Source organism: Polypterus senegalus, chromosome 9 (genome assembly GCF_016835505.1).
Source record: "Polypterus senegalus isolate Bchr_013 chromosome 9, ASM1683550v1, whole genome shotgun sequence".
Taxonomy (NCBI): Eukaryota; Metazoa; Chordata; class Cladistia; order Polypteriformes; family Polypteridae; genus Polypterus; species Polypterus senegalus.
This window is the reverse complement of record NC_053162.1, coordinates 124,732,564-124,747,519: the sequence shown is the minus strand read 5'-3', so window position 1 is coordinate 124,747,519 and position 14,956 is coordinate 124,732,564. Positions and strand designations below refer to the sequence as shown.

The 14,956-nt window shown below is 36.6% G+C and overlaps 1 protein-coding gene across 1 annotated transcript in view; it reads right to left on the bottom strand.

Moving 5' to 3' along the window:
* Nucleotides 1–14,956, bottom strand: part of LOC120535722 (transient receptor potential cation channel subfamily V member 6-like) — a 77,066-nt gene that overhangs the window by 13,000 nt on the left and 49,110 nt on the right. Inside the window, exons 8-11 of the mRNA XM_039763746.1 lie at nucleotides 12,312–12,458; nucleotides 10,387–10,599; nucleotides 6,682–6,768; nucleotides 2,643–2,719 (exon numbers count right to left, since the gene is read on the bottom strand). Of these exons, the coding sequence (XP_039619680.1) occupies nucleotides 2,643–2,719; nucleotides 6,682–6,768; nucleotides 10,387–10,599; nucleotides 12,312–12,458 (524 nt within the window). The remainder of the gene's footprint in view (nucleotides 1–2,642; nucleotides 2,720–6,681; nucleotides 6,769–10,386; nucleotides 10,600–12,311; nucleotides 12,459–14,956) is intronic.

The following is a 14,956-nucleotide window of genomic DNA, read 5'->3' as shown; positions in this document are numbered from 1 at the left end:
GAGACATGGGCAATAAAGAAAAGAAAGGAAAAGAAACTTGAAAGAATCAAAAATGAGATTTCAAAGGCTGGCTTTCTTAATGAGTCCAAGAAATAAAGAGATTAGGATAAGGACTGAAGTGTTACATATCAGTAAGAAAATTAAATACATATTCAGATCGTATGGGCAAGTAATTAGTAAAAACATATAGGGCATGAATGACAGAATATAAAGAAGGCTTACCATAGAGATAAGGTCAAAGGAGAGACAGTTGCTAAAATAGGAGGACTGTGTGAAGATGAATATGAGGAAGAGAGGTTAAGAGGGGATAATGTGAAGACTAAGTGAAGATGGAAGAAACTCCTTAAGGTGGCTGAGTCTTAGCAGTGGGATAGGAAGAAGAAGAAACATGTTTGCAGAGAAACAGTATGAACTGTCTTTAGCTATTCATAAATAATTGCTGTGTATGGGTCTACTTAGCCCCAGACTGGTCAGATTGCCCAAGCTGCCCCCATCCACTGCTGACAGTACCTACAATGGGCACATGAGTGTCAGAACTAAACCATGAAGCAATGGAACAAGGTGATTTGGGCTGATGAATCACATTTTCTTTTAGATCATGTGGATGGCTGGGTGCATGTGTGTCATTTACATGGGGAATATGATGATATGAAGATGATAGCAGGGTGGACCTTGAGAAGAATGAAGGCCAGTGAAGGCAGTGTGATGCTCTGGTCAATGTTTTGCTGGGAAACTGTGGGCCCTGGCATTAATGTGTATTGATATGAACAACCTGCCTAAAAGCTGTTCCAGACCATGCATACTCCTTCATGACAACAGTACCCCTGATGGCAATTGCCTCTTTCATCAGGATAATGTGGACTGCCTCACTGCTAAAATTGTTAAGGAATAGTTTAAGGAACACGTCAAAGAGTTCAAGATGTTGAATTGGCCTCCAAATTCCCCAGATCTAAATCCAATTGAGCATCTTGGGGATTTGCTAGAAAAACAAGTCTGACCCATTGAGTTCCCATCTCGCATCATATAAACCTTACAAAATCTACTGCTAAGCTCTTAGTGACAGATACCACAGGACACCTTTAGAGGTCTTGTGGACTCATTGCCTCAACGGGGGACCTACACAGAATTAGGCAGATGGTTTTAATGTTGTGGATGATCATTGTATAATAAAAAAGCAATATGAAGCTTTTCAAACATTCAACATTTAAATCTGCAAAATATTCTATAATAGTTTTAATGTTATACTATGTGTATTGTTAAGCAATTGGATTTACTTCTGGTAATTTTAACTGATGTTTTGATGACATAAGACAAGAGACAAAAAAATGACATTTTATAGAGCATGTTTCTCTGAAACATATTAATATTTCACTATTTAATTTCTAGCAATATTAGTAAAATACAACTTAAAAGTGAAAAATAACAAAATTGTTCTTGCAGTGTTGTATGAAAGGGGGTACTTTAAGACAAATTTTGAGTTTTAGTGAGTATTGTCATTAAAAATACAGCAATATATGGTATGTTTAAAATGCATAATCAACTTAATATTAAAGAGCAAAATACATGTATTTTGATATTTTATAAAATTTTAACATATAGCAGTACAAAATAAAATTGTTTAATAAAATAGAAATGCAGAGTGTAAGTTATATGAAAATGGAGCTATATTCAGTTGTATGTAACAATTTGTACAATAAACTTCTTCACAGTGCCAGATATTTTTCACCAAAATATTTTTGTACAAAATACATTTCAAATTCTAAGATGATGCTGGCATGCGGCACAGCAGTTAAGAAACAAAAGTGGGTCTGAGTGAAGGGCAAAGTCTAGTAAATACAGTATGACACTAGGCAGGCTAGGAATGGGTTAGCTTCTGTATATTATTATTTCAAAACAAAATATGTTCATGTGTATGTTTCATAATACTTTGATCCAAAATGAATTATTTATTAAATTTTTACATATATTCATTTGTAGTAATTATGTGCAATATACCGCATGTGCTATATAAACTAAAATCAGTAAGAATGTTAATGATACAGTGTAAAGAGTGTGACAGTAACTTTAAATCTGTTTGTTTACTTTTCTGGAATTAAGATCTTTGCCCCTCACTTCTGTGTCCCTTATGGTGGTAACAAGGTACATTGTCATTGACCTATTGGTTTCTTTCAAGGAAATCACATTTCATATGCTTCACTTTACCCTTTTTAATTTTTTTTTTTGTTTTGATTGGTTGACAAGTATATACTGTCACATTGTAAGTGAGATAGGCTGTGTGAGTTCACCTTATAATAAGCGAGCTAGGGTAAAAGAGTTCTTATTATAATATTCAGACAACTTCTCTGGGTTCCATTATCTCCTGTTACCTATTACTCCTGAATTGGAATCTCACTTTATTTAACTTTGTTACAAACACTATGTTCATAAAAATGAATAAATCAATGAACTATTAAATTAATATTCTTGAATAATTTATAAATAATGAGCCTTCAAAATATATGTGGAATTTCTGAGAGACAGATATTCTTTAATACTGTATATTTAGTAACAAAGTGTTTAAATCTATTTTCCACACTCACTGATACAGCCTACTCAGTCTAAAATAACGAGTGGTAAAAAATTATAGAAGAACAAACACTCACATGATAACATGAAAAGGACCACCCAAAACTGTTTGACCAAAATATTTTGTAGCTCCAAGTCTCAGTATATCTGGGATCTTGACAATGGAAAAAAAAATATGAATTACTAATTAGGAAGTGAGACACAGCTGGTACACTTTCAGTTTAATTCAAATGCATTTAATTATTCTTCCTGGGGCTGAGATTAACATTAGTGTATGCACTTTATGTGTAAGTTAGTGTTTTATCATGGGAAGGCTTTTAGGGAAAACCTTCCTGAAAACAATAAATCCTTTTTTTATCAAATACATAGACTGTAGTTATAAGTTTCACCTCTGCTGCTACTCCTGTTTCTCTATTTACACATTTAACAGTTTTTAGGGATATACAATTCACAACTACAATGCACTTGCACTCAAGACTATAGTATACTACCTTATGACTTCAATTTACTGTAGCATATTTCTTGTACCCTGGATTGATCTTCATGAGAAAAGAATTACTTTTTCCAGTTCTCAGCGGAACAAATAGAACAAAAAATACAAACAAAAAAGCAGGCTTAACAAAGTTTTAATCTATAAATATTATACTTGTATAAACCAAAAGTATAATACAGATGTGACAATTGTGGCAAACGACCAGGGACCTTGCCCCACTGAGATGCCTGGAACAAGGAAGTATCAGGAGAGGGGCAATATATTCCCCTGCAAGAGGGCAGCCCTTCTGGATTCCATCCATTGCCACCACCAGGGGATGCCTGGATGGTTCCCGAGCCATGGACTGCAGCGCTTCCACCATACCAGGAAGTGTTGCCAGAACAGGAACCAGATACGAACGGAGTACTTCCAGATGCAAGTGCAGCACTTCCGCCACACAAGGAAGTGCTGCTGGAAGATCATCAGGGAGCACCTGGAGCATATTCGGGTGTGCCATAAAAGGGGGCGCCTCACTCCATTCGGGGAGCCAGAGTTGGGTGGAAGAGGATGGAGCTTGCGGCGGGAGGAGTAGAGGTGGCAAAAGGACTATGAGCAATATTGGGGGTTTTGTGCACTGTGTGTGTCGTGTAAATAAATGAGTGTGAATTTAGACACCTGGGTCCTCATGTATAATGTCGTGCGTAGAACTCGCACTATAACATGGTGTAAGCACAAAGGCCGAAATGTGTTTACGCACAGAAAAATCCAGATGCAGGAATCTGTGCATACTCCAACTTCCACGTTCTTCCGCTACATAAATCCCAATCAGCATGAAAAGTAACGCTCGTGCACGCGCTTTATGTAACGCCCCAGCTCCTCCCAGAATTACGCCTCTTTGAATATGCAAATCAATATAAATCGCCCTTAAGCTCAGCCTTCTGTGAAAAGACAATGGGAAAAGCACGGGGGAAAATATAAGAATTTCAGCGAACACCAAGTGGAGGAAAAACATGCTATTTGTTAAATTAAACCGCGTCATAATCAACAAAAGAAAGTTGATCGAGTGACATAGTGTGTTGGAGAAACTTGAAAGCTTACGTTCACAAAATCGCACAGTGCTGGAAATAAAAAAGAAGTCACACATCAAAGTCGCCGTGAAAAGGCGAGTTGTAGCCTACTGCCTGAGTGTCATATGAAAGCTTATTATGGTATAGAGAAAAAAAAGGCACACAGTGGGGAAAAAGTACGAAAGGTCAACTTCAATCTCGAAATTTCCACTTTAATCATGTAGTTTATTTTGCCATTAAAGTAGAACATCATAAACTTCATCTTAAAATCGTTTAATTAACCAGTTTCTCAAATCACATCGTAATTAAAGTAGCACGTTAAATGCTTTGTTTTGTATGTGATCTTCTATGTGCTCTGTGTGTGTGAATCACTACTTGCTTCTTAAACCGGCTCTCTTTCTCCAACTGCACACAGAATCCATTACATTCGTGATATTACGGCTCTCTGAATAACTAAAATACTGAAATGTATACGTGATATCATTTTCATGATGATAGGAGTTAAAGCACGTTATTAAACATGGGTTTCAAGGCGCAGTGATTGTGTGCGACCTTCGACGAAATAATTTATTGCAGCAGTACTCAGGGGCGGCTCTAGGCTTGTGGTGGCCCTGGGCAAAGGAAGAATCAGTGGCTCCTTCGCCCGCCAATGTCAGTAAGGTAGCTTATGCACGGTGGATGGCCACGTCCGTTGCAGATACTGCATGGCCGCCTCGTGCTCATGAAACAAGCATTTAACTTTTCCCGAAATTTGTCGCTGCATTTTTAACTGTGTTGTTATTTTCTCTTTCTGTTTTATATTCAATATATATTGGCGTGGCCGCCCCTACAGTCCTTGCTTTTCTTTGTCCAAGTAACCGATCGCCACACAATCAGCTCTGTAATAAATGTTAAGCCATCTGTAAGCTTAGAGCGCCGATTCTTCAAAACGTTTAAGGAACATTGAAACATCTTTGTAGTACATGTTTAATTATTCTATCCTTCACGGCAGTCCCGGTGAAGAATATAGATTATTTAAATGAAGTTAAAGTTTTATCTGTATAATATAATAAACATATTTTGCGGTATTTCATCTTAAAAATGATATTGTCATCATATGTAAATACGCGCTTTATAAAGTGGCTCAGGTTGTGCGATATTATAACTGTAGTGCAAGTTTACATTGGGGTGATTGTACTTATAATTAGGCTACAAACAGTTCTACAAGGAGCAATTGATTAAGTGCGTTTAAAGTTCTTGGGATTAAACTGTTTCTGAACCGCGAGGTCCATAAAGGAAAGGCTTTGAAATGTTTTGCCGTGGCTGAGACAGCAAGTGCTTGAAGCTGTATACCGATAATTCTCTTTCCGATCAGCTGCTGCTGTGATTCACACTGAGATACAGTGATATGAATACTCCGAGTGGTGCAGTGAGAGTAATATGGAAAAAGATGATCCGCTGTGGTATCTCCTAACGGGAGCAGCTGAAAGAAGAAGAAGGTGCAGTGAGAGTAACAACGCTAAAGCAGTTATGGTATTTGGATTACTATGGATATTCCCTGGACCATTATATTGTTACAAGTTAATTACAATCAGATGCATTACATTAATAAACAACATGCGGTTAGTTTCAGTGTACTTATAAAGCCGTGTCAGGAAAATAAGGTGTAATCACAAAGAAACAGTAGCATTGCTTTGACGCTGGGTGCCGCCAGTCTGAAAAACCGAGCGGAGAACTTGCGTACGACAAGGTATGAGGTACCATGGAAAAGTGCGTGGCTTTATGCCAAGTGTAGGTTTTATACATCGCGATTTGAACGTGGAAAAGTTCTTACGCAACATTTCTGTGCGTACACACCGTTTATACATGAGGCCCCTGGAGTCCGTGCCTGGCTGTGTCTGAGGCTGGACACAATTAATACCAGCACAACCTGGATCATTCTGTGGTTCAGAAAGGAGATGAAGATCAGCAACACATTCAACGTTTAAATGTCAGCTAATAAATTCTAAAATGTCCTGTCTATAAAACTAAATGCATTCTTCTGACGTTAAAACATAGAATATCAAAGTGTAGTTTGTGTTTAAGTAAGGCACTTCTTATCCATATCAGATGCAGGAGCTTTATTCAGAGATGACATTTTAAAACTATTTCAGAAGCAGCAGCTTTGTATCCTGGGATATCATTTCATAAATATCTCAGAAGCAGCACTTTCATTTCCCTCCTACCCCACAACAAATTTCACATCCTGATTCAGCACTTAATGGAATATCCTAAACACACTTGGTGGTAATATTGTGTGTGTGGGAGGGGGGATAAGTAAAACATCAAATCAGCTGGTTTTATCATTAAACTTTCATAAACAAATAACCTATTCTTAAAATGAATAACATACAATTATAACAATGCCAGATATTATAAATGCACAACAGCAAAAGAACATTAACATACAAAAGAAGTGCACTTTTGCAGTACTTAAATCAGTTAATTTCTCCTTTGTATATTTTAATTTCTGAGCATTTTTAGTATCTATTAACAGCTAGGTAAAAAAGTAGAGGAACCTAAAATTAGAGCATATATCTAAAAAAGAGGAACACCTACCTCTAAAAGAAGGATGACCACTGCACCAATTACACTAATCAATTCACCAGCCAGTCTAAGATGATCACTGTAGGTGATATAACTTTCCTGAGAATACATGAAATTGGTAAGACTTTATATTCAGCATAGTCATAACCTTGGTTGCAAACATTTCATAAACAGGCTGTCATTTGTCAAAATTTTTGATAACTCATAACCTTGAACTAGGTAAGCAGATTAAAAAAAAGAACTGGTTAAGAGAAGGAATTTGTATATTTCCCCAAAGCATAAATCAGGTTGTGATCTTTACTATTAAATTTAGATTAAAAATGAATATTAATATTTTTTCCAAAAGTTAAAAACAGTAAAAGAAAAAGCAAATTCTGGGAACACATTTAAATAAAAATATAAGACAAATAATTCTTTGATAATAATTCTTTGCATTTATATAGCGCTTTTCTCACTACTCAAAGCACTCAGCAATTGCAGGTTAAGGGCCTTGCTCAAGGGCCCAACAGAGCAGAGTCCCTTTTGGCATTTACGGGATTCGAACCGGCAGCCTTCCGATTGCCACTGCAGATCCCTAGCCTCAGAGGAACATAACAAGATGGATTACAAAAAGTTTAAAGCTACATGACAATAATGACTCTAAATCGCACTTGTATAGAACCCCATTTAGAATCATAAGATGTTAAGTTAATGAGAAATGCAGTGTCCAAGGCCAAAGAATCCGAAAATGTACACACCAATGTGAATCAAAAATAAACACAATTACTACTATTAAATAAACACAAAATAAAATAACACAGGTACTACTACTACTGGTGAGGCCAAAACCCCAGTCACACAGTTAGGTGGTTCCACCTACTTTAGCTCTAAATACAGGAGACATGACAAATCAACACTACATGAATATATAATAACAGCAAAATTCATAACATTACCAAAACACAATGACAAAACAAAACCAAAAACTGAATTAATAACATCCATCCATCCATTATCCAACCCGCTATATCCTAACTACAGGGTCACGGGGGTCTGCTGGAGCCAATCCCAGCCAACACAGGGCGTAAGGCAGGAAACAAACCCTGGGCAGGGTGCCAGCCCAGTGAATTAATAACAGGAATATAAAATTATATTTAGACCTAAATAAACAAAATGGATAATATCCTGAACCATCAGGGGAGTTAGTTTTTTGTAATAATAGTTTTGTAATATGTACATTTTCTAATATATTCAGTAATAGTAAGTTTTTGTGATATGCATAAATTCAAATTAAATGGAAGTTCTAGCTAGTGAAGTAATTTTTCCAAAGTTGATTTAATAGATATTATTTTTCAATTTCCAACATCATAATTTTGTCCAGTATGAGTTTTAAAAATAATTTGCACAAAGATTAAGTTTTTCTTTGTCCGGCAAAATCTGCAATAGAATTGTCCTGCACTGGACAAATCTACTAAGTTGAATTGAAAGATGATATCATTATGACAAAGAATGGGTGCAGTTGTAAATACATTGTCTAATTTGTCAAATAACTAAGTGATATAAAAGATAAAAGTTCAGTTCAGTTTCCTGGGAACTTAAAATTTAAATGAAAGCTACCTTCATTTAGTTCATTTTTCTCCCATAAATGCATATGCTGAGAATATCACAGAGTTCTTGTGAAATATATAATTTTCTAATTTTTATGTACAAATTGTTTTTATGAAGACATAAGAAAGACTTTCTGACATGTGAGACATGCTGTTGCATATTCTTACAAAAAATAGTATACCATCAATGTAAACCAACATGAAGGCATCCAAAACATTTCTAAATATGTATTTTACAAATGCCTAAACTACTGGTGCATTGGCTAAACCATATGGCCAGATACTATATTTGTAATGACTTGTAGTTATATTAAATGTGGTTTTCCATTCATCTCCTGTGTGCATATGGAACAGAGAGAGACAGTATGAGTCAATAATATTCTGGTAATTTAGCTGCTTAAATATACTACATGAGAACTGGAATATAAATTGTTGGAGGGATGTGCCTAGGCTGACAGGATAGTCAGTTAGAAATTAATTCCTGGCTATGCTCATGACAGTATGTTATTAAACAGCAACAAAACAGTAGAAAATAGAATTTAAACAAACTCATTTTACAATACTCTTAAGTAAAAACATTTTACAAACTCTTTTAGATGATTTTGTCATTTGAACCCTCCCTCTATTTTGTTCAATGCACTACACAATCATGGCAATATCAAACTTTATATAAAAAAAGGAAGTGACATTTTGCTTGTTAGTGGGATTGCAGCCTTATGTGATAAATGGATTCCTACCCTAGTGACACAATCCATCTTTCTCAGGATTGCCTCTGAGAAATTTCTTTCCCAGTGTGCTTATAAAACATACAGCCCACCATAAGCGGAGAGATGAAAGGAAAGTGAAAATAGGAGAGCTGGGAATCTAAGTTAGGATATCAGACAAATACACTGAAGTTTTTGTCCTAAAAGTGCAAGAAATTGTCCAGAGAAAAGAAACTAGGTTGATTCCAGGACTGTAGGGGATGAGTTATGAGGAAAAGATTAAAGGAGATTAGTTTTTTTCGGTTTAAGCAAAAGAAGATTAAGAGGTGACATGACTGAAGTGTTTAAAATTATGAAAGGAATTAGTACAGTGGATTGAGATTGTTACTTCAAGATCAAGATTTTTCACAAACATTAGAAAGTTTTTCTTCACAAAGAGAATCATAGACATATGGAATAAGTTGCCAAGTAGTGTAGTGGACAGTAGGATTTTGGAACCTTCAAAGTTAAACTTGATGTTATTTTGAAAGAATTAAGAAGATGGGACTGACAAGCTTTGTTGAGTTGAATGGTCTATTCTCATCCAAATTGTTCTCATATTCTAAAAAGTAATTAAAAACATCAGAATCACAGAATGAAAAGACTGAGTAGATGACAGAGTCATATTCATCTATAACGCTGTATGATTTACCTAGAAAGCCCAAGATAACGGTAGACCCTGATGAGAAGTTTTAAATTAGAGACTTTAACCATCTATTCAACCTTGACTGTAAATGATGAAGCATTAAAATATCAAGAATCTGTAGTCTTCTGAGACTATACTGTTTGTTAAGAGAAGAATACCATAAGGAACTGTACTAGTTGTTCTGAGGTAAACATGTTTATTTGTCTGATGACACATTTCTCCAGCTCTTATGACTTTAACTCTAAATCAGTTCTTTCTGCATAATATCCAACCTTGATAAGGTGATGAATGGATAGTGTATATGGAAAACATTAATCAAAAATAAAAACACAGACGGATAATAAATGAAAAGTTAATAGAAAAATACTGGTAACAAATCAGTGCCCTTTACTAAATTAAGAAGGAGAATATGAAAAAAGGGAACCAGACATATTCAAGAAATAGGCAGAAAAATTTCCAAATAATATAACTACAAGGAACAAAAATACAGAGGTGGATAGAGAATTCACTATTAAAATATATACAGACTCCCAGATGTACAATTTAATTAAATAGTACTAAAAACATAGAAAAAGAAAATTACAGACAAGAAAACATGATATATGAAATACTGAGCCTGAAAGATGCATACACAGATGGAAATGGAGAAATTCAAATTAGAGACATATGTGTTTAGATAGTGAAATGTTTAAAAAGTGAAAATGTCTTCCTCTGTTTTTAGGAGGGGAAGTATCAGCATTACCTCCACATTTTTTTTCACATATAGCAGAACATCCCTGGGATCCGTTGCATTGTCCGGACGTAATTTAAGTGGTCGAAATATGCAGCACAGGGTAAAGATGATGATATACAAAATATACACAAGCATCAGGAAGTGAAAATAATGCCTTGCATATTTCATCCACTTTAACTTGACCAGCTGCTTCACCGGAGTCATTTTCAGAATAGAACGAGCCTATTAAAAATAAATTTGAAACAGTTAAAAAAAATCAAGGTATTGATAATTCATAATGTCCCTGGAAAATGTGATGAACAAGGTGCATCAAAACACATCATTCAGAAACATAGTGCTCTGTAAATATACAAATGTTTCATATTTCTCCTAAAACAATTTTATGAGGGTTTGTAGAAATCACGTTTCACTGAATTTATGTAATACTTTGGGAACTACTCTGCAGTAGCACTGGATGCAGAGTTTTGGCATCCAAATCATACCATGCTTAAACAATAAAAGATAATATCTTCTCTCATTTAAAGATATAAATTCTAAAATTCAAAAACTTGCAAATAGGTTCAATAAAGAATTCCTCATTAATGTTCACTGTGATCCCTAATATAAACCATCATAAAAATGGTTAGCAATGTTAGGAACTTCTTCTTCTTCTTTCGGCTACTCCTGTTTGGGTTTGCCACAGTGTATCATATTTTTTGCATATTAATTTGGCAAAATTTTACACCGGATGCCCTTCCTGAGGTAACCCTCCCTATTTATCCAGGTTTGGGACCGGCATGAAGAAACACACTGGTTTGTGCATCCACTGTGGTTGGATTAGGAAAATAATCACATAAATCAACAATAAGCATGAAATCAAAGTCACGGAACATTAAAAATATGTAATATAAGTCAAGATCATAATTGTGAGTGTATTGTCACACACCCTCATTGCTTAGTTAAAGGTTCTGGCACTGCCCCATACTCAGACTAAACTGGGAAAAACAAAAAACATCTTTGCCTATCTGTTAAGACAACAGTATTGAAACCACTACTCCCACTTTAATCTTTCAGGTGCTCCTCTATCCTTGAAAGACAACTGAATATTAGGTTATTTGATCTCATAGATCTCCAGGTAGATGGTGTTGAAGTTGAATCTTTTAACTGAAATGTAATATGTTATTACTAATTGTATGCTTAATTGTTCTGCATTACACTTATTTTAATGTAATAAAAGTAATAAAGAAATAACTTGGAGAGCAGTCATGAAGATTTTGAAAACAGTATCTGTTTATTATTATCATTACTCATTTATAAAATACACAACATAAAAGGAAACGGGGCATCACAGAACATTTTTTTCACTGGTGCCTCAAAGCTCTTGAAGGCTTGGTTTAATTCCATGTCTACGCATTATGTGCAGTTTGTACTTGCCCTCATCTCAGTGTGTGAATGCATTTTTTTACAGCTCTCTGTGTTCCCATGTTTCTAAGAAATGACTGCTAAAATGAGTTGCTGCACTCAAATGGCTTGGTATGAATATGTATGTTCTGTAACGGACATACACCCTTCAGGCTTGATTCCTGTCTTGTGCTATATATTGTCAGCATACGCAAAGGCCCCTATCACCCTAGTTTGCAATAAGTGGGTTACAAAATGGACAGATTAGGATTAAACCAAAAATTTATGCATAAAAATATGATTCTATATTTTATGGTTACACTGCTGCATAAATTTTAATTTCCTCACATTTGTACAGCATAAACCTATCATAAGTATAGTCACTTCCATTTGAGTACTAAAATGTGACTTCTGCTTTACTTTTGTTTTTTTGTAAACTGTGACTGTAGTCCTTGGTAATCTAAATTAAATTCACACTGTCTCCAGTTCTTTCAGAAAGGTGAATTACTACCACATCATAAACAAGACAAAATAAAATAAAAATAACACGGTACCTCTCTTTTTTCACTGCAGATAATAAGTTCCAGGACTGAGTTGTCATCTGCCCAGGAGTCAATTTCTGAAAGGTCATAGAAATAAGTTGATCGTGGTACCAAACAACTCTGGTGAATGCGACGCAAGTTCACTATATGTTGAAACATCTAAAAGATAAGACTGAACTTTAGAATTGCATTGCACTTAGCTTTTCCAATAGCTCCTTCATAACTAGTTGTTCATTTTTATGGCATTTTATGCTGTTAGATGCCAAAAAAACACCACAATGTTACAGAGTTAAATTAGTAAAAAAAATAACATATGTATTTCCATATGTGATGAGGAAGTCTGGAGTGGCTGCACATCGTCACACATGCATATAACAGTTTTGTTTTTCCTTGGCAACACTATAGTTTACCAAAATTAATTTTAACTCCTGATTGTCAGAAGGATTTTATTTGTATGTTAATGTCTACACAAACCTTTACAAGAACTCATTACTCTATTACGTAAATAAAGTGTCACTGCTCTGTTATGATTTATTTGTACATACTGTATGGTTAAAATTTTCATTTATCAAATATTTGAACAATTCTGGGCAACATTTGGATGCTAGTTTGTGGTGTTATGGGTCCACAGCTCATTGAGCATAGGCCATTTTTTAAATAAATAATCACTGCGTTCGTGGCTTTGTGAGGGGGTGTAGTAGTCGTAGCAAGCCGCGGGGCGATCTGCGGTGTGGGCGTTTCTCACCGAGTGCACAGGTGAGGGACTGCCCACATCCGTGATTGTTCCCGTGGCTAATGTGCTGCAGCTGCTATGGCCCCTTGCTGTATAAAAGAAGCGCAAGTCGATTGGGAGAGGGATCAGAAAGAACAAAAGGAAAGATCAGAGAAAAGAAAGGAAACAAAGAGGATGGAGGTTACAGGGAGCGAGGAAGCAAGGCGGTGCAAGAGAGACAGACACGCGGAGTGTGTAGGCGAGCGAACGAGCGCTCGTGGGCAGCTGTGAGGGCCTGGGTGTTAGGCCTAAACCCAGGTGTTAGAGTTGGAAGGCGCTCCCGCTGAGCGAGCAGGTAGCGGGAGTGACCAGGAAAAGGCGACTGGCCGCAGAAGGCCGGAAAGGCAGCGGGAGTCGCGAGGCTTGGTGTTACAGTCCTTGGTGTGGGCGTCCTGGAGACTAAGGAGTTCAAGTCTCAGGCCTGGAATGAGTGCCAGACCAAAGCCAGGATCGGGAGGTCTCCAGACCTGTGTGTGAGTGGAGAAGGGCAGCTGCAGGGAGCGTCTCGCCTGTTGCATGGGCCCGTATGTGAGAAGCAGGTGAGATGCTAGTATTGTTTTTACCTCCACGTGTTTCTTTATTGGATTATTTATTTGAACAGTTTTGAAAGCACTGCACTTTATTTGAACACTGTTTTGTTGATTGTCTTAATAAAAGCACTTTGCACTTTTTGAACTATCCCCTTTGCTCAGTTTTTGCCTCCACTGTCTAGCTCAACTCGGTTATATCTGTTGACAGTGTTGGGTTCAAGGGCTTCTGCCCCTCATGGACCCTGTGATCATCAGAGGTGACTGTGTGCAGAGGGTGCAGACCTTTAAATATCTGGGAGTGCAGCTGGATGACAAATTGGATTGGACTGCCAATACTGATGCTCTATGTAAGAAAGGTCAGAGCAGACTATACTTTCTGAGAAGGTTGGCATCCTTCAACATCTGCAGTAAGATGCTGCAGATGTTCTACGAGACGGTTGTGGCGAGTGCCCTCTTCTACGCGGTGGTGTGCTGGGGAGGCAGCATAAAGATGAAAGACGCCTCACGCCTGAACAAACTTGTTAAGAAGGCAGGCTCTATTGTAGGATTAAAGTTGGACAGTTTAACATCTGTGGCAGAGAGACGGGCACTAAGCAGACTCCTGTCAATCATGAATAATCCACTGCATCCACTTAACAGTGTCATCTCCAGGCAGAGGAGTAGCATCAGTGACAGACTTTTGTCACTGTCCTGCTCCACTGACAGACTGAGGAGATCGTTCCTCCCCCACACTATGTGACTCTTCAATTCCACCCGGGGGAGTAAATGTGAACATTAATTTTATTTTAATTTTTTCATTTTTATTACTATTTAATTTAATATTGTTTCTTTGTATCAGTATACTGCTGCTGGATTATGTGAATTTCCCCTTGGGATTAATAAAGTATCTATCATTCTATCTATCTATCTATCTATCTGAACAGTGATGGGGCCGAACCCGCATCGTCACATAGTTGCATTTTAGATTATGTCATGTTTGTATATTCTTTCCTGTGTTCATGACTTTTGACTTTGTTTTCTTTCTTTCCATTTGTCTATTCATTTAAAGCCTGTAATTTTTGGCTATGTCATATGGAGTATACAGTAGGACAAAACTGAAAACAGTGGGGAACACTGACAACCAGCAGATCTTCTACCAATTTACTGCAGGTCACCATTAGAATAAGAAGCATGTATGTATACTGAGAAACAAAAGTCATGCATGTGAGAACAAAAGGCAAACTCTGTACAGAAGACTTAATTAAAAGGACAAAAATAGAGCTCAAGCACAATGAAGCAGCAACCCATCCTGCTACATCTATGTTATTCAATGTCTTCCTCTACAAATAAGAATCAATAACCAGCATCTCAGATTA